This window comes from Trichogramma pretiosum, unplaced genomic scaffold (assembly GCF_000599845.2).
Source record: "Trichogramma pretiosum strain Unisexual culture from Peru unplaced genomic scaffold, Tpre_2.0 scaffold11, whole genome shotgun sequence".
Taxonomy (NCBI): domain Eukaryota; kingdom Metazoa; phylum Arthropoda; class Insecta; order Hymenoptera; family Trichogrammatidae; genus Trichogramma; species Trichogramma pretiosum.
The window spans coordinates 1048576-1073146 of NW_019641702.1; the positions used below are offsets into that span (position 1 = coordinate 1048576).

Below are 24571 nucleotides of genomic sequence, written 5' to 3' on the forward strand. Positions count from 1 at the left end.
AGGTACGGTGAAATGTCATTTTCTTGACGATTTTCTCCATAATCTTTTTCATCGTCATAAAATATTATTTTTCTTTTTTTACCTTTGGAAAACGCCTTTCTTTTCTTGTTATAAGATTGTTTATTTGTTATCGCACATTCTGCTTTTTTGCGACAATCAAGTCTTCGCCAATATATTCATTCATTTTCGTCAAAATAGCACCAGTGTTACATTGTATTGATGCTAAACGACACCGCTGATAATAAGAATCTCTGGCGCCTTGGAATGCTCACTTGCCACCCGTATACTTGGCCATTAATGACATGAAATGTTCCGATGCATTAGTGGTAACTTTTGCTATTAAACTATTTGAGTGAAAACTAATTTTTCTTGCAGCGTCTTGTATTGGCTGAAGAATATTGCATTGCCTAAGTGTGGGAATATAATTTACTCTAGCCTTTTTACAATTTAAACCTCGGCTTTTGCAATTTTTGTGAAATCCAAAAATATGATTCGTAGAGTTTAGGATGTCCAATCGTAGTTCTTTTAATTTTTCTGCGCTGTTTTCTTTCCGCCTTTTATTAAAAAAAAATTCTATGTGTCTACGCAATTTCAATGCCGATTTCTTTATAAATTTTCTAAACGCAAGTATTTTTCCGGTAATTTTAGTTCGAGGTAAGGGAAGTTTCGATGCACTATCAATTTTATTACATAAATTTCTAAATAAGTGGTTTGTACAAAACAATTTGGTTACTTTCACACCTTGCTTTCTGTATACATCATTATCCGTGAGAGCTTTAAACGTAGTGCAATCGCCATCGGCAATAAATGTTTTATATATAAGACTGAATTTTTCGACTCTGTTCTGAAAAGATTTTAAAATACAACTTGTTTCCATGCTACTTGAACTTTGTGAATATGCCCAATTTTTGAAGCAACGGTGCGATTTAGGGGAAACATTTTTTTTTGCTGCCCTTAAACATATAGCGCAATATTTTAGTCTCACTTGGACATCTACGCAAGATGGCGCTGCAGTTCAGCATGTCATTGAATTATAGAACAGTTTAGTTTAGTACATTTTTATTGGCATATTAAGGTGTAATACATTGCCATAGCACTTTAATCACATGGCGCACTAATGGCGCGAAGTACAAAAGTCGATTTATAACACAAACAATATTAAACTTAAATTAGTCTTACAATTATGTTACAACTATTCGGTGTGATTATCACATTTGACAATCTGTTTAAATGTTTATATTTATCTTACATATGAATTGAGCAATTGGAAAAATGGTTTCTTTTTTATTTTCTGAAAGTAAGGCTTCCAAATAGTTTCCAAATAGTCCAAATAGGGCATTATAATTTAGTCTTTGGAGTTGCTTGATAAGGTCAGCTCTTTGTTTATCAAATTTTTGACATTGCCAAAAAATGTGGTTAATAGTCTCTTCTGTATGTTGATCGCAATCGCATAAATTGTTTTCAATTATCTTATGCTTAGCTAAACTAGATTTTAGTGATGTGTGTCCGCTTCTTATTCTATTAATCGAGACTATAGAACGTCTGTTAAGATCTTTGTACATGTGGAACCATGGTTGTTTCCTTTGTGTAAAAAAGGTGTGGAAGTATTTTTTCCCCTTAAATTGAAAGTCTGCAATTTGACAAGCAATGTCTGTTTCTAGCCATTTAAATTTAAAAAACGAGAATATATCTGAAGACGGAATTTCCGTCTGTAAAATTACACCCGACTCGGCAGCAATCTTCGCGGCGGAGTCAGCTCTCTCGTTACCTGTAATCCCAACATGGGACGGGATCCATATAAGTTTGATATTATGTTGTTGTTGACGTGCTGTATAAAGCTTGTTTCTTATTATATTGACCAGTGGACAAGTTAATTTAGAATGAACTGAATTAGTTAGCGCTCTGAGTACAGATTCTGAGTCAGTAAAAATTCTGTAATTATTTGCATCTTGTGCAAGGATTTTGTTTAGTACAGTAGAGATTGCTAAGGATTCCGCCGTGAAAATTGATGCCAAGTCGTGAATTTTGTAAGCTAACTGGAAATTGTTATCATTGGACCATGCTGCAAATCCTGTACAACTTTTGTTGTTATTTACATTAGGTTTGTCTAGGGTAAGTTTGGATCCATCCGTATATATATCTATATAACTAGTATCACATTTTTCAATAAGTAAGTTATTAAAGGTAACATTTGGAGTTTTGGACCTGCTTATAAGTTTACCTGTCATTAGATCTATATTAGGGTTGTACAGTGAAGAGCAGTAAGGACTGTCATAGCTAGGATGCAAATTTGATTTTATTATAGATAAGTTAAAGAACCACAACTCATTATAACACTCTGATAAGAGCGATTGTTTGTAGTTGAAATTGTATCTAAAATCATCGTTAAGGTCTTTAAGCAGTTCGAGCTGATCAATGATGGGGCTGTTATAATATGACAAATGTTTTAGAAGGAATTTGGTGCAAAGAATTTTTAAACGACAGTTAATTGTTGGTATTTTGGTCTCAGCAGCTATTCAAAGGGGTACTGTCCCTATATCCCATGGCGATTCTCAAACAAATATTCTGTATACTTTCAAATTTTTTAAAATTGGTTTTAGCACATGGAAACATTGTATAGCCACTGTACTCTATTCTAGACCTTATCAAAGATTTATATAGCATAAGTAAAATGCTAGGGTCTGCTCCCCACCAAGTTCCTCTTAAACAGCTAAGTAAGCCTATGGGTGATCTACATTTCAAAATCATTTCGTTAATGTGGGATTTCCACGTTAAACCTTTGTCAAAGGTAACCCCGAGAAATTTGGCAGTTTTAGAAGGAAAGATTGTTTGGTTATATAGGTTGAGAGATTGAAATTGTAATTTATTGTTGTTTTTTTCAAAGATAATCAATTTGCATTTTTCTGGGGCTATCTCCAGGCCTCTAATTTTAAGGTGGTCCCCTAGTTTTTTGCTTGCTTGTTCCAAAGACTGGATAGCATTATCAACAACGAGGTCTGACGAATAGATAGCTATATCATCTGCAAATTGCAGCATTTTGATATTATTTCCGATAAAATTGTCATTCTGCCTAGTGTAAATTGCGTATAATATTGGACTGAGGACGCTTCCCTGTGGAAGCCCTTTGTTAACGCGACGTGCGGGTCCTAAGCGTGTTTCCAAAGGAATGATTGTTCTTTCATAAATGAGATTATATATAAATTTGATCAATTTGTTAGGAAGTTGTAAATTTTTTAGATCCAAGAGGAGCCAATCAGGAATTATGTTGTCAAATGCGCCTTTTATATCAAGGAACAACGCTGCTACCTTATTCTTTTTATAGAATGATTGATGAATATCGTTTGTTAGAATATTTATATTATCAGTACACGCTTTTCCTTTTCGGAAACCAAATTGGGTAGGGGAAAGAGCCTTGTTGGTTTCAGTCCAGAAGTGTAAACGATTATTAATTATATGTTCCATAGTTTTTAGTAAACACGATGACATCGAGATTGGCCTGACTTTGTTGCCACAACTTTTGGGAATAAATGTAATTAAATATTTCGACCAAGTTTCCGGAAATAAACCGGAGCTGTATATCTCATTAAAGATATCCAGCAGCACTCGTAAATAGAATTCAGGTAAATTGATAAGAATCTCGTAACTGATTTTATCTAGGCCAGGGCTGGATTTAATGTTAGAATGCGTTATAGCGTTAACAAGTTCCTCTAATGAAAATTGTTGAGACATGAAATGATCATCCTGAGAAGGATCATTCTGTAAGAACGAAAATAATTCTGAAGATTGTAAAGTTGAAGTAAAATTATTATTTTTTGGGTGGCATAGATCATCGAGAACTTTGAGGGCATTATTGTCGGTGTATTGATTGCTGGGTTGGACTGAAGGGCGATTATAACTATTTTTAAAGTGCTTAACTTTAGACCATATAGCAGACATTTTTGTCATTCTGTTTAAACTATGACAATAATTAATAAATGAGTTTTTCTTTTCATTTTTTAAGGTACGTCTTGTTGTGGCTCTAACTTTTTTGTACTCAATAAATTTTTGTAAATCACAGTGGTATTCTAATGATTTTAAACGAGCTTTCCTGATCCTTACTGCTCTTTCACAGTTTTCATTCCACCAACAGCAATACGGTTTTGGTATATTATTACTAGTTTTAAAGCTTTTTTTTGAGTTACTTTTCTTTGGCATCGATTTTTCTATACAATCATTGACTGTTTTTACAAAAATATCGTACTTATCTGTTACACTAGCGTTCAAATAATTCAATTTATTAAATATAAACTTATCTTGTTCTAACTCATTATGAAATACTTCCCAGTTTAATTTCCTTAAATTATATCTGTAATCTATTTTAGAGTATTGTTCAATCTGTGTAAAAAGACTGGTAACAATTGGGAAGTGGTCACTGCCCCAACTATCATCCAAGACTAACCACTCTGAGATGTCTGCATACAGATTGGGCGAGACGAATGTCAAGGCAATGTGGGAGGTGGAGTAGGCATTTCCTGTAATGTTTATGTGAGTTGGTGAGCCGTTATTGAGAAGTGTGAAGTAACTTGGGTCTAAATTATCTTCCATATATTGGCCGTATGGACATGTGTGGTTACTACCCCACCATGAATTATGCGCATTGAAATCACCAAGAAATATGAATTTTTCGTACTTAGATAACTGATTGACCAGAGAATCCCACTCCTTTTGCCAGTTTCCTAACAAGGTATTGCCTGGCACATGAGTAGGACTCCTATAATAAGCAAATAGAGTAATTATTCCTAATTGTGTTTCAATTGATATGACGCCAATTTCTATGAGATTTAAGTTTAAATTGTGTTCAATGATCTCATACCTTATAGGTTTTTTTATAAGGAATACTATTCCACCTCCCTTGACTGAAGGTCTATCATATCGTATGATGTTATAGTTTTTCAACTTGAATGTATCCTCTTCTTTAAGGAAGGATTCTGTTATTATTATAATATCGTAACATTCAATTAGTTTCACAATCTCAATCTTATGTTTTATACCTCTAGCATTCCATTGTAATATTTGAAATTTTTGACTATCCATTTTTGAAAGGAAATTAAGAGAAATTTAAATTTATAAAAGATTAAATGAGTTTCAGAGTTTGTTTAAATGAAAATTTTTATGTTTAGTATAAAGGCATATGGATTGAGTTTGTGATGTTAATTAGATAAGTAACAAAATTAAACAAATTTATAAATTAGAATTACTGTTAGATTGTGTATAGGAGTTCTTTTCTTTTTTCTGATTAGGATTAAGTAGTCTGTTGTAGAGCTTCTGTGTTGTCGAAACTATGTGTTGATTTTTTGATGGTGGTAATGTTGAGGTAGACGGCAATTCTTGACTCATGGTATTCTTGATATCAATATTTGCATGAGGAAGCTGTTTCTGAAGAAGTTGCTGTTGTTGTTGAACAGGATGTTGTGCATTGGAATGAGCTTTGTGTTGTTGTTGTTGTATATTCTGTTGTTGTTGATGAGCTGTGACTTGGTTTCCATGTCCATTAGCGACTAAGGCGTATGAAGTCTCATTGGTTGTTGTAGACTCAATAGTTTGAGTAATTTGCTTGTTTAGTCTAGGAAATTCTTCAAAGGATTTGCCTGTTATGCTGTTCCTCATATAAGAGTCTTTACCAGCTGATACTAAGGCTTTAGCCTCCGCAAAGGAAAGATTTTCATAGGCCATAATATTGTTGATTTTCCTTTGTTCAATCATTTTTGGACATTTATTGCTTACGCTTACATGATTAGCTTCATTACTGTTAGAGACAGATTTACAATTGGCACAGTGTGGTGTAGGATGTTTACATGGTTCATCTTGGTGTTCAGGTTCTCCACAATTAAAACAAATTTGTTGTCCTCTGCATGTTTTTCTTGTGTGCCCATATTTAAAGCATTTGTAACATTGCATTACATTTTGAACGTATGGTTCAATTTTAGCACAAACACCCCAAACAAACACTTTATCTGGAAGGTGTTGCCCCTCAAAGGAGCATACAATTGATTTAGTTGCTACCCATTTGTGGCCAGTGTTACTAGCTTCAGTTCCTTTTTCTTTTCTGTTGAGTCGCCTCACGCCAATAATTTTTATAAATCCAGGTACCTGGATACCTTCTAGTAGGTCCTCTTCTGTGAATTCAGTATCGATACCTTTTATGATTCCTCTTCTTATTTTCTTAAACCCAGGTATGTATGCCTCCATATCATGTTTTTCCAAGGATACATCTGAAGCTAGACTGTTTGCCTCAGTGCGAGACATAAGTATTACTTCCACTTTGGACCTGCTTCTTCTACAGATTTCTGTAATATTGGGGTATTTTTTATAGATCAGACTGCCGACTTTAAATTGGCTTATTTCTTTAGCAACTTTGCTTCTTATCCATACGCTGTATGGACCAGGAATGCCTTGTCTGTACGCAGCAGGATAATTGTAGCTTAAGTTTTCTTTATCTTTTATCTGATCATTCGAATTGATGGGTAGGAATTTTCCAGTACCGTCTTTGAAGCCTTTTGTGGTTAAGTCAGTTGTATTGTGTTTTTTATTAGACGTATTGTCGACATTGTTAGCTTGGTTTTTCCTTTTCTTTTCCCTGCCATCCGATTGTACCTTTTATAGGTCGTTGTTTCCATTTTGAATTGTATTAGAATAATCACCTTGTATTTCCATATCGTCATTTTTAAAATTTTCTGAAATGCCAGCGCTATGCGCGGCCATATTGGCAAGCCGACCCGTATACAGCGGGTGGCCTTGTTTCGAGGTTAGCTTTATAGAAAAATTACTAATCGCACGAATCACGTGAAATTCACTTATAATTGGTTTAAGTTTATGGACTACACTCGATTGTAATTATGTTACACAGTTAATAGCAATATTTTGTACTTTTTTTTAAAAAAGTAAAATTGACTCCGATCCAATTTTCAATCTCTCCCGTCCGTATCTCCCTCTCTTTCAAAATTTTTCGAATTATAGAACAACATAGACAGTACTGATAGCGCCATCTGTAGTTTTAGTTTTTTCACTCTGTTTTATCGATAGTGCACAGTACGCAACATATCGAGAATGTAGGGTACAGATGCCCTTAATGCTGAGAATTTCTATCAATGTTTTTATTTCATTAAAAAAAAAACTATATAATTCGGAAGTACTAGATGCAAACTCGAAAAAAAACTCTTCTCGATCGATTGATTTTTTTGCACATTTGCACATTTCTATTTGTTATATATTAAGAAAAAGTTTGGCATCGCATCATAATTTATATCAAGAAGACAGAAATTACTCAAAAATTAAAAAATAAAATTATTATATTATGGACGATATCGATATGACTTTTAAAATGATTTTAAAACTAATAGACGTGGAAATTTGTTTGTCAACGAAAGTATCAGTAATCGGATTTCATATTGCCAGAACTAGAAATCAAACTAGAGCGGAAAATATCACTTGGGTATACTCATGCAACAAAATTGTTATTTTACTGATAAGGAGGGTGTTATTCAACACGATTTAATTGACTCACTACTTTATGCACGCTTTATGCGACTAATACTAAATAATATAAATTGTTGCGGGCGTAGATGTTTAGAAAGTGCACACATCAATTGTTTTATTCAAAAAAAAAAAATGTCAACGGCTCGTTAGATGCAGATACTAGAACGAACAATGAAAAGCAATACTAGGTGATAACAGTTCAGAATCGGCTTTAACGCTAATCCCAATGATATTTTACACTGCATCGAACTGGATCAACTCGAGCAAAATCGCATCAGGCTCGCTCGCCTGCGAATCTACATATATACGTCCGTATTCTATATTCCAGCCTATAATATACGTATATCATGCATCTATTGGCGAATACGTAATACGTCATTTAATAATAACATATTATATATCGTTGGCAGTAAACGGCCGCTTCGCGCGAGCACCGCATGTATGGGTGTAATTGAAATGCTCCTTGGGGAGGGGCCCTGGAAGGAAGCTACTCAGGACGCAAAGGCGAAAGTGCCCGCACAAGCGCAGCAGCCGCGTTTCAATTCTCCATCTATATGCTGATGTTCGAATCAGGTACGCACTGTGCAGAGGGAGAGAGAGAGAGAGAGGGCTATTAAGGCATTGTCGCGTGTCCTCATTAGCCGCGCGCGCCCCGGAATATAATACTGAACGAGCCGGTGTATAGGGTGTCATCGTCGTTTCATTTATAAACATACAGTTCGACGCATATTTCTCGCGCGCAAATGTCGTCCGATAATTATGCTCGTTACGACCCAAGTCGTCGTTAATTTCAACGACGACTGTATGGGTCCGAAGCCGGGCTCTGTTGCGCGTTGCACATATTATATACCCATAATAGCGTATACGCGTTGGCCGGGCTAGCAATCGTTATCGAATAGCCAAACCTCAAACTAGTCAATGACTCATCGTTAAAATGGTCTTATTTACCCGCTCTCGACCGCACGTCGAATCAAGTTCGGCCGTACTCGCTCCGCTGGTATACGCGTGTGAGTGTCCGTGAAGAATCAATTAACCGAGCGCATTTGAGGAGAAAATCATGATTAAATATCCATACGTTCACGAATCCAACGCGAGAGCGAAGCAAAGGTCACTCGACTGTAAATCAGTTGGATTTTGCTCGTCGAGTTGTGCCGCGCGCGCGCGTAAAAAATCATCTGCCTACATATTATATACGTCGTATATATATGGGTAAGGCTCAGAATTTTTTAAATAAACCTGCGCTCGTATGTCACCGATCTTGACGCGCTTTTGGTATAGTACATGGTGAAAAGGTCCCAAAACCAAAATTTTAGACGTTCATCACAATTACATTATTTTTCAAATTTCTTCAGAATTTCGCTCGAATCTTTGTTATGCTCTAGAATGAGCTAGGAAGCTCCAATCGAAATTTTGCGACGGTCAAAATTTATTAAAATTTGACAAGGAATTCGAAAAAAAATTTTTCAAATTTTTTTACCGGAACCTCTGGGTTCCAGGAACCGTTTTTCATAAAAAAAGCGTTTTTCAGCCATAGATACTATCGCCTTCAATTAAAGAATTTGAAAAAATTCAAGGTTATGTATTTTGACCTGAAAAACAAGGAAAATATTTTTCCAGATTTTTTAAAGCTTCGTATCGCCCTAAAAAAATTATTTTCGTAAAAAAAGTGCGTTTTTCGGCTATAACCGCCGAAGTTCTGTCTGAAAAAATCTGAAAAAATTTGAGGTTATGTATTTTGATGCCAAAAATGAGTGAAAAAAAAGATCGGGCTTTGTATCGCATCGTAGCGCCGTACATGAATTTTCAAAATTTTCAATGATTTTTTCTGAAGGCCTGAAGCAATTAAAAAATCTGAAAAAATTCGAGGTTGTTTGGATTGTGGAAAAGTATTTTTGTGAATTTTTTAGATTTTTTAATTGCTTCAGGCCTTCAGAAAAAATATAGATAGAAAATGGACGTTTATGGGGGTGGAGGGGGTCTAAAATTTTGGTTTTGGGACCTTTTTACCATGTACTATAACATACCAAAAGCGCGTCAAGATCGGTGACATACGAGCGCAGGTTTATTTAAAAAATTCTGAGTCTTACCCATATATATTTATTTCCACAATTTTCCAAGTGTGACAGCAAAAAACTGGATGCTTTTGTGCGACGTCGCTTCGACGTGGCCAGCGAGTACGCGTATAAACGATCGTGCCGATTTTCATGCGTACGCATACGTATAATATAAAACGAGAATTGCAGCAGAGAAGAATCGCGGACACGAGCGGTACAATATAATCTATTTAGTCCCTTTTTTGCAAAAAAGCGCGAAAAAGGGAATATAATGAAGAGCGAACGCGCACATATCCGTGCAATTGCTCGCTCTATTTCGTTTTTTTGTAAATATCCTTGTGTACGCGCAGTGGTATTCGTCTGTGTGCGATATATACACAAACATTGCAGCGGCAGCAGCAGCAGCTGGACAGAAGCACGGGCTTCATTGTTGGAGAAGCCGGAAAAAGCTTTTTATCGCCTACATTCGCACATAATTTATTTTTTGGAAAAAGCAAAATCTATGATTCGCGCCGCTTCGAGCGCTGATGCTATGCAGGATTTTATATGCAGTATACGGTGCCGCGTGTGTGTCAGTGCGTACGCGTACGCCACGGCAGCGATTCTATTGTTTTACAATGCACCGAGGCCAGAGCTGGCCGCTTTTTGTTATGTGCTCGCCCTCCCGCACCCCCAAACTCGCGCACAAAAAAGCGTATTGTGTGTGTTTCATCATCGTCGTCGTCATTCTCGTAGCACAGGTACACACACACACACACACAGGAGCGTAAAAATGATCGATCGCGTGTATCGAAACCAAAAAATTTTGCATTGAATTTTCACGAAATGAACTAGCGATTCAACGAACCGTCGACAAATGACTTTGAACTTTTTGTCTTTATTTGTTGTCGTTTTCGCACATACGACACACGCAATCGACAATCGGAAAACGTGCAACTATACATTTTATGCGTATACGCACGAGGCAAACTGAGAATAGGATCGTAAATAAAATTTAAATGAAACTTACAAGCGTTGCGCGCTGTTTTTTCAGCTCGAGGTCTCTGTACACATTAAATAGTTCAATAAAATCGAGCGAAAATTATCATCCCGAGCTCGTTGGAGCGCGAAGCCGTGCGATAAAACCTGCATTTTAATAATCGCGTCCCAGAGAGCCGGTCGAGCTCATTTCAGTGAGAAGCGATTTTTTTTTCAAAAAATCGTAATCTATTGGCAACATAATGAAGCCTTCCGTGCGTGTTGTCTGTCTATACAATTAGTCCGTCGTTGTGTAACATCTCGATTGTTGTGCACGAATTCGATACGCATGATATATAGATACTTTGCGAGAGGAAGAGAGAGAGAGAGAGATCGAACGCGCATAACGAGATGCTAATTATAATTTCGCTGAAAATATATCGAATGGCAATTGGAGTTAAAAGGATATATGGTATTCCGCAGCCGGTATAATAATGCTAATATTCCGGAGTAGAGAAGTGCCGCTCAAGAGTAGTTGTAATTATGAGCGATCGTAAATTCAACGCCATCAATGTCGCGCGCTCCTCCTCGAAATTCCTCGACGGTTCGGGATATTATATGTATACGTTTTTGAAATCGATCGATTCGCTGAATTTCGCCGTATTTATAAACGAGTTATAATTCACACTTGCGTCCTGTACCGGGAACATTATACGCGGCCATAATACGAATTTTATTTCCCCGCAAAGAGGCATCTTTTCGTCAAAAATAAAGCGTCTTCCTCCGTCAGAATGCACCGAATCGACCGTAATATAAAAACGTCAACGAGAGCCATATATATCCATCGGGTAGTTGGAAATTTCCCAAGTGAAGGATTGGGACTTTTAGTGCGTCTTATTTTATTTATTTTTATATGTATTTCTCGTCTTGTTTTTTTTTCCTTCTTACTCTTCGTCTTTGGTACTAAAATTGCACTAGGTTATACTCGGTAGCAAATTGACGTATTTACAGTAGTGCTTCGTCGGTACGTGTGTGCGGTGCGCGCGCGCGTGTATGCGTACACACGCACAAAAGGGTCGCCACGCGTATTCCTTGTCGTCGTCGTCGTCGCTAAGAATGATCGCCGACTGTAAAAAGTATATTCTCGCGCATCCAACGTGCAGAAAAAGCGAGGGAAAAAAAGCAAAGGTCCTCTTAGTGCAAGGTTTTTTACCTTACGTAAATGCTTCTTGGTGCGCATAGTCTATTGCGCTTACTCTCGGGCGAAAAAAGCCTCCTACCGTATAGGTACATATGCTGATAAAAACCCGAAGCTTCGACGCAGGGATCCAAGTTTCGCAAAAGTACGTTCTAAAATGTTCAAAGTGTCAAGGAGGATAAGAGTGAATAAAAGTGCATTGAAAATTTTTCAAGAAAACATACTATAAGGTACTAAAAATGAGTGATTATTTGGTGGAAATTATGATTAGTACGCTTGTTATACTGATACGTTAAATAAGTTTATTTGAATTCAATTTATTTTTTATTGTATTAAACGTAAAATATCATTCATTGAAAAAGACTATCTTTGATTAGGTGAATAAATAAGGCAAATTATTTGTCAATAAAGTATAATGGGATAACATAGGATTGAGCTGAATTACATTGGTTTGAGTAAATTTTCATATCATGACTTGTAAATATTTTCTCTTAAAAAAGAGATAGCCTGATCATGCTATACAGCAATAAACTAGTTGTGATTTGTCGTTGAAATTGATGGGGTTGCGACATATTTACATTCAGTGCGAGTTTTTAAATTTTTAATAATGTGATAGCGTTCAAGTCGCGCGCAATCGAATGGTATTTTATAGTTTGTGCTTACAAAACGTGATGAATACTGGTTGTGCATTCAGTAAATCTATCCTTAGTACAATTGTCATAATGTTTTGAACTGAGAGGAAGCATGAAGTGCATTGCATGAGGCTCTTTTATAAGTAAATAAAACTTGACATTTCACCTAACTCTAAATATGTTGGAATAATTATATTGCGATTGAACTTTAGAAAGGCATCTCGTACGTAAAGATACAAAAAATTGATTGGGTTTTATTGTGTTTGATAAAATTGTGTTGTTCACCAAAGTTTTGCTAGCTCTTATCACAAACATAATCTCTGCGACCTTCGTGGACTATTTTTTGGTGTTTCATCAAATTCCTTTGATCTCCAAATTTTTTCTCGCATTGGTCGGATGCTTAGTCTTTCCGACCAACATGGACTACCTTTTGGTGTACGAGCAAAGTTGATTTTTCTCCAAATTTCTTCTCACACTTGTCACATACATAATCTTTGCGACCTTCATGAATTGTCTTTTGATGTCTAATCAATTTCCATTTGTCTCCGAATTTCTTTTCACACGCGTTGCATGCAAAATTGTTGCCACCTTCATGGACTGTATTTTGGTGTCTTATCAAAGTACATTGTTGTCCAAATTTCTTTTCGCACTTATCACAAGCATAATCTCTGCGACCTTCATGGATTGTTTTTTGGTGTTTTATCAAATTGCCTTGAATTCCAAATTTTTTCTCACATTTGTCACAAGCAAAATCTTTGCAATCTTCATGTACCGTCTTTTGGTGCCTCAACAAATGTGATTTTTTTCCAATTTTTTTCTCGCACTTGTCACATGCAAAATCTTTCCGACCCTCGTGAACTTTCATGTATTACATTTTGGTGTCTGATTAAGTCTCTTTGATCCCTAAACATCTTTTCACATTTGTCACATTCGTAATTTTTGCTACCTTCTGTGGACTACCTTTTGGTGTCTGATCAAAGTTGATTTTCGTCCAAATTTTTTCTCGCACATGTCGCATGAGAAGTCTTTGCGACCTTCATGTACTATCTGTTGGTGTCTGATCAAATTGCCTTGAATTCCAAATTTCTTCTCGCATTTGTCACATTTGTAATCTTTGCGACCTTCATGGACTATCTGTTGGTGTCTGATCAAAGCCGATTTTCGTCCAAATTTTTTCTCGCAATTTTCACATGTGTAATCTTTCCGACCGTCGTGAACTATCTTTTGATGGTAAAGCAAATGATGTTCCAGTCCAAATTTTTTATCACACTCTTTGCATGCGAAATCTTTGCGACTTTCATGGACTGTCTTTTGGTGTCTGATCAAATTCGATTTTTGTCCGAATACCTTCTCGCACTTGTCGCATGCAAAATTTCTAAGATCTTCGTGAACAGTTTTTTTGTGTGAGTGCAAATGATGTTTATGTCCGAATTTCTTCTCGCATTTGTCACATGAGTAATCTTTGCGACCATCATGTACTGTTTTTTGGTGCAAAAGTAAATTTGATTTATTTCCAAATTTCTTCCCGCAACTTTCACATAAGTAATCATCGACGACTTTGGAGGTGAAATCTTTCCGATCTCCATGTACAGCCGTTATGTGAAAAAGCAAATGGGATTTTTTTCCAAATTTCTCCTCGCACTTATTACATGAAAAATCTTTGCAACGCTCGTGAACTGTTTTTATGTGCAAGATTAAACTATGTTTATTTCCGAATCTTTTGGCGCACTTTTCACATAAATAATCTTTGAAAACTTCGTGAAATATTTTTTTGTGCTTAAGTAAAGTTGGTTTATTTTCGAATTTCCTCTCGCACTTGTCGCACGTGAAATCTTTTCGATCTATGTGTATTAATTTTTGGTGTGTCAACAAACTCGATTTTTTCACAAATTTCTTCTCGCACTGGTCGCATTGAAAATCATTGCGGCTTTTGTGCACCAATATTTGGTGTCTACTCAAATGACTTCGGAACTCAAATTTCTTCTCGCACATGTCACATTCATAATCTTTTCGTTCATTGTGAATAGTGTCTCGGTGTATTATCATGATTGATTCTTGTGTAAACGCCTCCTGACAAATATCACAAACGTATTGTTTGTCGTCAGAAAAAACAATGTCATGTTCACTTAAATTATCTTGTAAGACAACTTCTTCGGATTTCTTTTCACTTTTATCCATTTTGGCGACTTAATTAAACGATGATTGAGTCTATTTTGTGACACAGATATTGAATGAGTATTTATCTTTCGGTATTATTGCTTGTTTCATCGAGAAAGATAACATTCAAACTAAATTGTTTTCACTATGAACATGATCAATGTGTCGGTTGACTGGGTCAAAATCGTTGATGATCGTATTGGTTACAATCAAGGTAACGATTTGTTCATACATAGTTCTTACAGTATTTGAAACTATTTAAAATTCAAACTTTTCCTTCAAAGAATTTTTTGGCTTTCTAAAACTAAATTATACTTCTTAAAATTTTTTATTAATAACATCGATTTCACACAAAAAATATCGAGTAAATAGATCATTACACTCATATACAGAGAGCCACAAAAAGTACGGAAACATTTGAATATCTCGCATTGCAAGCGTAATAAAAAAATTAAAAACCCCATGTCCGACTTATTTTTCGACGAGGAATCGAGTGGTGACTTTGAAATTGACTTTGAAGATAACCTTAAACTCGGCTAATCAAAAATCGATTTTGAAAATCGGAGTTTCTATTTTGATATTTTACATTTTGATATTTATTCCAAATTTGCCACCCCAACTCCATGACGTGATTGGAGTGCTCCATAGCACTGCGTTAGTTCAAAAGCTAGGTGCTGAAAATGAAAATTTTTTCTCGAAAATTAGTAGATTTTCTTACAAGGGTGTTTCATTTTTCACCCGTGTAAGAAATAGTATTTTTTTCCATCCCCGCGCAAAAGTTTTCATAAAATTATCCTAATAAATTCAAAATATAAATTGAATTCAAGATCTCAATGCATATAAAGACTTGCATTTGTAATTTCTTTCGCATCGAGGTCTTGATTTGCCGTCTGATTGTGCAAAAAACAAAGCGGTTATGGTTATTATTGACTTTTACATGAAATCATTTATATGTGCTGCGAATTTTTTTCCTTTACTTTTAGCATTGTGAGCCTAGCAAGTCATACTAAACTTTAACATATGACTCTGTAATTAAGCTTCGAATTTTGATGCTCGCCCCGACATTAGCATCACGAGCGAAGCGAGTGATGCTGGTCGGGGGGGCGAGCATCAATAACATTAATATAAAAAACATTTTTTCATTTTGATTTGTGTGTAACAAGTTACACACAACATTCTTTCTCGTCCGTAGACATACCATCATGCGCGAATGATATTTCAGGACTCTGCATAATTTTTACCACGTAATTAGTATAACGCCTGTACGTATTGATGTGTCTTCGACAAGTTGTAGGCTAAGTAATACGGGCGATAAAATTATAAATATTACGTTGCTAGGCTGAGCTGGCCACAGCAACCACTGCATCTGTCGGACACGCAGAAGTGGGCAAAAGTACTTCTTTTTCTAGGCTACGCGTACGGCGAAAGTAAATACTTTTGCCGGAAGGATGGAAAAAATCTGTTTTTTTCAGAATTCTATTTTTTATGAAAAGCCATATTTTTACAAACCTTAACTACCTTTTTTCAAATTACATATGACACGCCATTACTATTGTAAGCTTATCTAATCCCCGCATTCTTCTCTATTTTATTCTTGATCGTATCATTTTTTTGAGTTTGATATCTTCGAACCTCTCTCTCTCTCTCTCTTCGTCCGACTGTCTCTTCTTCTCTTTTTCTTCTTAAAACTCTCCACCAACTTGAGGCTGCTTGAATAGAGAGTCGATTGCATACGGAAAATGTATGAGTTTTCTTTTTGAATGCTTTACGCCCCGGCACCTCAACCACACGTCTATTATATGCACATATTCTCTCTCTCTCTCTTTTTGCTAGATAGATATATACTAGGAATCTTCACTCGCTACCCGTACACATCGTGCCCACCTACGCGCATGAGAAGCTTCCAAGTGTGTATATGCGTTATCCGAGGAAAAACTTTTCGGCTACGCGTGCGAGCGAGATGCGGTTTTTCGCATCCGCCACTGGCTAAAAGTTTGATGAATATCAAGAGGTGTGTGTGTGTGCTTCTGCTCGCGCGCGGGGTATACAGTAAAAGAGAAGTGTGCATGCGTGCTTTACTACGTGGTATTGTGCGAAAGCCGAGCTCTTCCGTACGCGAAAAGAGTCGTTGTAAGTATAGACACACTTGGAAAAAGCAACTAATAAAAAAACATTGTACAACGCCCACAGGCAGATAGGCGCACGTATTTTATATTTATGCGTGTGCTGCAGGTATGTAATATGTACCTTCGAAATATCAATGGGATACATTCTCATAAAAAGCGCAAATATCCGACCTATTTCACTTGTATTTGCTGAATTTACGTATACCTATGTACACTCGTTTGAGTTTAATTCCGCATCAACTGAAAATGTAAATACACTGAAGTAGGGACTCTGCCAAAGCTAAATCGTATACTATATCGTTATTATTACCGCATACTTTAACATAGGGGGATGATGTCTATTGCGCTAGATTACGCTAGATGACGATTTCTCGCTTTTGCAGAATCAATCTCAAAAAAGTGTATTCATATTTCACACGTGTGGGCGCGATGAAATGTGCCAAATACAGCAGGGAAACGATTTCTAATTTTATTTCATACAATCGCCGCGCAAATTTAACTTTTGACGAACCACACAGAGAAATAGTATTTCGTTGTATATGCCCGTCCTCTTTGACGATCATCGATACCGCCATCGGGCCGGGAGTAAACATTCGCAATCATCCAATCCAGTCACGTCGAACTTTTGTCGTACAATTTACAAATTTTCCATTACAGAAACGCTGATCGCTGCCACTCTCCTTCTGGTGTGGCATTATAGCCTATATAGCAGCGATGGCGGCAGCTGCAGCGGCACGTGAAAAACTCGCGCTCTATATAATCCCAATTCAACGAGTCGAACATGCCAACTTTCTTGGGGGGAATGTTCAATTGCTGCGTTATATAGATCGGGCGCGGAGAGTTCGAGAAGGAGCTTTGGCAATATTCAAATTAGGTTGCAAAAATAAGCATATATACGTACGAGAAACTACGGCACTGAATTACCCAGTTTTAGTCACTATATTTTCGCTGTATATACATACGGGGGGCCGGGGATACGTATATATATATGGGGAAAGCGTGAAACACAAGCCTAATCTCTGCGAAGACACATGGGCTTTGAGACCGCTCGCCGCCTTTGCCTCTCTCTCGAGTGCGCGCCCGAAAATTTCGCCCAAAGACCAGTCGCCCCGGACAAACTTTAATCCTTATACGCGGCTATATAGCGTTGCAACTTTGGACTGTACGGCAAAGTATGGATTTATATACTGTCTCCTCTCTACGCAAAGCGTTTCGCTATACTTTTAGTTGAACCAAAAAATAAAGTAGTGGAAAAGAAAAAAGAAGCGCATAACGTCCACATTATGCAGCCTGCAATGCGAAAATTAAAAGAAGGAAGTGCAAAGTCGAATCGACGTGCGGAACTGGCAAAGTTTCACTTCGGCCCCCGCGAGTACGTTAACATTGCGTGTACGATATTCAGATGCGTTGTATGCGCGCGGCAAAATGACGTTTAATTTGTTTTATCGATCTGCCACGAGTAAAAAGCTTGCGACGTATCTCTGCGAGCGAAAGAAACTTTTGGCACGATACTCCTTGTCCTCGTAAAGCTTTTCGGGAATTCTCGCAGTCGTATACACGCACACACGAATGTATATAGTGCCTATACACGGTTCGTCCGCGTTTCTCTTTGCTCGTCTCCGCGCACGTTTTTGAAGCCATTGATGCTTTCGTTTCGACGTCTCGACACTATACTGCGCTGCTGTTGCTGCTACTGCACGACACTACTCCCATGGTTTACATTATTTAATAGCCTACTACCATCCTCGCTCACAGCGGCTTGACGCTCTGTGTGACGTTGTCTCTCTTTTTTTTTTCATTTTTTTTTCTTTTTTTTTTCCTCTTTTTTCACCTCTTAACCTCCTCTCACTTTTTCTTCCCGTCTCTCGTTTCCCTCGTTTCCCTCGTTTCTCTGTCTCTCTTTCTTCAGACTAGCTCATCTCTCTTTGGAGCAGCATAGACGATGTCAGTAGCTTAACAGCGGCAGCAGTATATAACTCTTAACACTTTTAACGCGCGACATGTAACAATATTACATGGTGTGAGCGAGCCATGTATAATATACACGTGGGCATGAATTTTCTACGACTCGGCGCAATTTGCAGCTTTTTAAGTTGCTTTAATTTTCCTACCCAATGCAAGCGCGCGTGTACTCGCTTTTTAAAAAACTCCTCTATGCGTGAATACATACATACGTATATGGCAGCTGTATATATTTTAGAGTGTGCGCGATACAAGCTAGTATACGGTAAAACAAGTGGAATATCTTTATTGCGTATATGCATACACCCCCGGCTCGTTTTATGCACTATATGTAAGTTAATTTTCGAGTTTTTGTAATACATTATTTTTCCGCGCACATCACGTACGCGTGGGGTACCGTACTCGCCGACTTGATTGCAATCGAGTGCAAGAAACTCGTTTGTCGCGGGGAAAAAGTACGAACGAGCGACTATCGCATTCGCAGCTGGAATGAATTCACAATTTGAAAGCATAGACGATCTCGGAGCACACAAAAAATCCTACAACCTATTAAAAAAAATTGTTTTTCTCGTTTGTGCGCTCTTACGTGCGCGTTATTATTATAAAGTAAAAAACATACTCGTTGCGCGTTCCTTCGATAATTGCATAATTGAGCCGCTCTCTCGGTGTGTAGCCCGTGTCGATTTTTTTTTTGAAATGAACGAGAAAGAGAGGGAGAGGGTAAAAAAGCTTTCAACTTTGGAAAAAGCCTACTCGCACTCGCTGAGTTCATGCGCATGGGAGAAAAACAAACATTTTCCGTCGTATACAAGAGGCACGCGGCATTGTGGGCTAGACTCTGCACACACGCACATACACACACACACACACGCACGCTTGAAGTCTTTGGAAACTCTCAGTCATTTTTTATCGATGGAGAGAGAGAGAGAGAGAAAGAAAGAGGAGAAAAAAGCAGCTAAAAAAAGTACACAAACTGCAGATACCATTATTAGAAGGCAAGAGAAAAAAAAGTTGCAACACACTCCCTCGGCCGCTCGCGTGTGTACGTAGATCTCGACCCGGTGTACATAAGGATAGTAAAAAGTCGGACTATGTATATGCGCGCAGACCCGTGCGGCACATGTGTAGTACGCTCACACGATAGCGAGTAGTGCGGCACGTATGGGATATACGCGTCATTGAACGAGATTGGCGCAGGTATAATATAAGCTTTGCTGCGGTGTACGTATCGGCAAAGCTCGATATCTCTGCATTAAAGCATGTTATGTTTTGCTCTCTCTCGTGCACGCCGCATACATACACAGCCATGTGTACAGGCAACGGCAGCGACGTTATGAACGTGCGGTGTATGTGTGTATGTGTATACGGTATATATGTAGCAGTGGCCCATTGCCTCGACGATCATTCGCGGTAGTGGTGTGCTTATGCTCCTGTCGCGGTTAATCCTTTTCTACCGAGCTACTATAAGCCCGTGCGTGTAGGTCCGCACTCCTGTACTTGTGCGTGTGTGTGTGTAGCATACTACTATAGACTTCTGATGGGTTAATAATGCTTGTTAGGGCGGCTCTTGCCATACGCATATTTACGAGTGCGCGCGCGCTTAGCCCGGCGTCGTTCTAGATTTTCCCAGGGCGGCCGAACGCGCCGCGCGCGCGAGGAGCTATTGCCCCCGTAGCTGAGAGCTTCGCCGAATGGGGAAATTTTATTTGCTTCACTTTCGATTCCGTATAAGAGTGTATTATACTTTAGCTACCATACGCGTACGCGTATAAAAATACGCTCGAGAGTACTACGGAGATTCCTTGGGTAAAAAAATTTTCTTTGCGCTTTTTTAACGGTGTATCGTATTATAAGAAAACCGCGACAAAATCCGATGACCGAGGCAAAGCATACTCGAGGCAAGAAAAAAATAAATATAATCAACGGAGCTGCTGCGCGCGAGTCCTTGGCAGACTTTTTTTCTCCATCCAACCTGATATGCAACCACCGGCTTGATTTTTTCCTGTTGTTTTTTTTTACCTTGTTTTAATTACAAGAGCATCGAAAAAATGCGCTCGCGCGCGAGCCCAGCGTGACGCGAAGATTATCGCTAATTTACAAAAGCCGAGGCCGGCTCGATCGCTGTAATATACGCGCGGCAGCAGCAGTTTTATTTCTTTCCTTTTTTCTTGCCCTCAAATCCGAAAGATGCCGAACATTTTTTACGCATACATCCGTATCATCGTCGTCACGCTGTACGTGTATATCCTGCGGTTTTCACGATGTTAGCTATATATGCTATGTAATAAACTCCGGATTTTTTTCCTCCATCGATCGGCCTTCTAAGTATTATTAATTTCTTGTTTAAAAATAAAAAAAAAGAAGCAAAATAATCAAGTCACTCGTGTATATAATAGAAAAATCTTAAACTAGTCCTTAGGCAGCAGAAATTTGCCGTCGTAATCGAGGCACTTATATACGTACACACACACACAGACTCGCATTTAAGGTAAAAGTAAGAATCGCTAGGTCAGCAGCAGCAGCGGCAGCTCGTCGCAGTATCGTCGTTGGTTTATCGCCAGGCGCTCGCTCGCGCGAGGTAAAAGCTCTCGTACTCGGATCGTTCAACTGTAACTCGAAATATACCCTCGAAATATACGTATATATACCCTCGGCCAAAGAGAGCTTGCACCTAGTTATAATATATACGTTATGTATTTTCGCTATACACAGCAGCTTGAAAGTTTCTCGTCGTCGTCGTCGTCGTCGTCGTCGTCGTAGCCGACGCTCGAGAGGCGAAGTAATAACAATGCGGTCATCGTCCAATGACTCTACCGCCGATGGCGCACACCTTCCGAGAAACTTACGTATATCTATACGACGGTATATAGAAGCAGCGCGCGGCTCAACACGTGTATACGTGTGCAACGTTAATAATGGTCGAGTACTAATTGACCAAGTTTTCCACGATGAAAAGTTATTTAATCAAATACGAAAGTAATTTTTATCAATTAGTCGCAGAAAATTCATATCCCTTTTTTTTAATCCGACGCAGCGATGACACGTGTCGACGGATACGTCCAGCTTCGAACTTCGCTACCCGTCCGCTATCGAATGCATAATATCTATGGGTGGTTGTAAAAAAAAACTGCTCATTTCAAATACTTTTTTCATTTCCAGTTCGATTGACGTGCTATGTAGTGTATACTCGCGTATTTTAACCTTTAGGTTGATAATTTGTCATTTATAATTTTTTTGTATAGAAACCAATAATTAAACGTAAATTTTTTATAACAGCAAATATTAAAATTCGAGTAAACCATACTGGACTTTATTTTTGGTAGTTGAATGCGTTCATAAGAGTATTATAGAAATTATTCATGGAAATTTCTCACATCTCCAATTGGCAGTTAATGTCAATACCACCCCAGAATCTGCGCCAACTCTCGATTTGATACACGAATTACCGTGTAATCTTTTAGTTGAATTGTCACTACAGAGCTTTTTTCGAACATTTAGCATGTTTAATCTTCTATTTATATAATAATTAGTTCTAGGGCAGTTTAGAGAAGTCAAGGCATAATTTTGGATCTAGAGACTCGATTAAAAGGATAATTTATCGTCACAGTGAAAAGAAGAATGTAATGAAAGGTTTACAGATGAATGGTAATTTGAAAATCAGTTTCTCAGTGACAATAAAACAAATCAATTGAAAAACAAAAGGCGTTATTATTATGTAATATATAATATGTACATCTATTTAAAAATAATGTGAAAAGGTTTTTCGTAGTAATAAAAAAATTAATATCAGCTCAAAAAACTCACACTTTCTTTTTTTCACAAAATAGAAAAAATTATTTCGGAAAATTTTCAATATAATTTACCGTAACAATACTCATGGAAATGCGAATTCACGTACTTAATTCATTCAACTTCAGTCACATTTGATAAGTTATCCGACGATGTATAACACGCATGTGAATTTTGAGTATATTATGATATCTAAATGATTCGTGACAAATAACACATTCAAAAGGTTTCCTACGATCATGTTCCTTTATGATGGGCGTTTTAAATAGACTCTGGTATCCAAATGATTTGTGACTAATGTCACTTTCAAAGGGTTTGTTACCATCATGTACTGCTTTCAAGTGACTTTTGAAGGATTGTTTGAATTTGAATGATTTGTGACAAATATTACAGTAGAAGGATTTGCTCCATATGTGTACTCCATTTATGTGAGTTTTGAGATCACCTTTTCGTCTAAATGATTTGTGACAAATCTCACATTCGAAAGGTTTGTAACCTTCATGTACCAATTGAACGTGAACATTTAGGGTTCCCTTGAGACTATAACATTCGTGACAAATATCACATTGGTAGGATTTGCTATGATGATGTACTGCATCGACGTAACGATTGAGATGCACTTTTTGTCCAAATGATTCAAGACCAATGTCACACTTATTTGAATCATGTACAGTATTTTTTTTGTGTTCTTCTAAGTTTTTCTGGTATCCAGATACATTTTCATTCGTGTCATTGGTCTGATTTCCGTTTTCTATTTTTACAATTATTTGCTCTCTCAACCTCTCTTGTAACGCCAGAGCCTCATTCGCATTTTTTGTCTAAAATCAACACTGTAGGTTAGTTTCTAATGATTGATCAACAGAGCACGATTTAAATAGTTGAACTCACCGATAATTTACGAAACGGCAATATTTCACAGTTTTCGGCTTTGCGGGAGTTCACCAAATCACATACATAACGGTCCCCTGCACTTTGCCAAACATAGTTCGGTTTTTCCTTCACTCTAAACAAAAACCGACTTTTTTAGGAATCGCTCGAAAAATGAGCATAGTAGTATAATACAAATATTTTTACCTAACTTCCTCGCTGCTGATATCCATTGCTTCCTTAATTATATGTATTCACTACACTGTAATTATTCGCGATCTACGCAGAGAAAATATTCGATGTTATTGAACGTCTCTAATAACTGACACTGCCGCTCCAAACATAGACTTATATTCAATTACAAAAATAATTTGTAAACACTTGTTCGTTTTGGAACTATGTTTCACCCTTGCGAGTGAACACATCAAAAGTGTACATATTAGTGAGAGGATCTGACAACTGTTGACAGCTACACGGCGAAAACTTCCCCCTCTTTCATACGCAATGTCTCAATCATACCCCCGTACGCAATTATTAGGTACGTTAAGTTTGGTCCTTTATATCCCTTTGTACATTCTGCCGATGGATTTTGGAAAAAAATCCTTTAGGAGTCGCGATTTAAAACGACGATAGGGTAAGAAAACAAATTAATATGAACTGAGAAATCTAAATTATGAATTCTACATAGGTACTTTTACATAACATCTATGTTGTATCACATCACATTTAGTTTTTTTAATGAAATAATGAACGAAAAGAATTTAATTTTATCCTAAAATTAAAACATTTTGATTGAAAATTGACATTTTAATAATAATTAAGTTTTTGCGTTGATTGCTAAAAAAGTGTATGAAAATTCAATCATAATTAAATCCAGCCTCCACCACTAGATGGCGAGCACCTTTATCTGTAAATCTGCAAGCGGAAAATTAAAAATAATTATATAAATCCAAGCACGCTGTATGAAAAATTGTTATAATAGTATACCCAACATAGCCCGACCGGAAAATATCGGGTATCCACAGGCTCCTAAATAGTATTCAATGAGGTGAACATTCTCTGAAAAAATTCCATCGTGTTACCCAGAGTTTGCTTGAAGTCGTGGCCGTAATTATATAATTCTTGCTGCAAATGCGAAATTTTCTTGACCTTATCCAATTTTCGGCTCTATCCCGAACGAAATCTTACCGTAATAACCCAACGCGCTTTTACTTAAGAACATGCTACTATGACAAACAAAGTGATGTTAATTATAGTATTACATCATATATGTGTCTGATCCATTTTCTTCGGACAGCACTTATCTGCAGTAAT

At 37.4% G+C, this 24571-nt stretch overlaps 1 protein-coding gene across 1 annotated transcript; it reads right to left on the reverse strand.

Annotated features, from left to right (window-relative positions):
* Positions 1–22387: 22387 nt before the first annotated feature.
* LOC106653866 (zinc finger protein 658-like) lies at positions 22388–23681 on the reverse strand. The gene is made up of 3 exons (XM_014373461.1): positions 23465–23681; positions 23279–23393; positions 22388–23208 (listed from the first exon to the last, which is right to left on the reverse strand). The coding sequence occupies exons 1-3, from the start codon at positions 23488–23490 to the stop codon at positions 22519–22521; spliced, it is 831 nt and encodes a 276-aa protein (XP_014228947.1). The 5' UTR covers positions 23491–23681; the 3' UTR covers positions 22388–22518.
* Between the last annotated feature and the right edge of the window lie 890 nt (positions 23682–24571).

Excerpts from the sequence above, each read along its gene's own strand:
- LOC106653866 (XM_014373461.1), bottom strand. The coding sequence starts at position 23,490 with ATGGATATCAGCAGCGAGGAAGTTAG. Across the intron at positions 23,394-23,464 it reads ATCAGCAGCGAGGAAGTTAG|AGTGAAGGAAAAACCGAACT; the intron begins GTAAAAATATTT and ends GTTTTTGTTTAG. Across the intron at positions 23,209-23,278 it reads TGCCGTTTCGTAAATTATCG|ACAAAAAATGCGAATGAGGC; the intron begins GTGAGTTCAACT and ends TGTTGATTTTAG.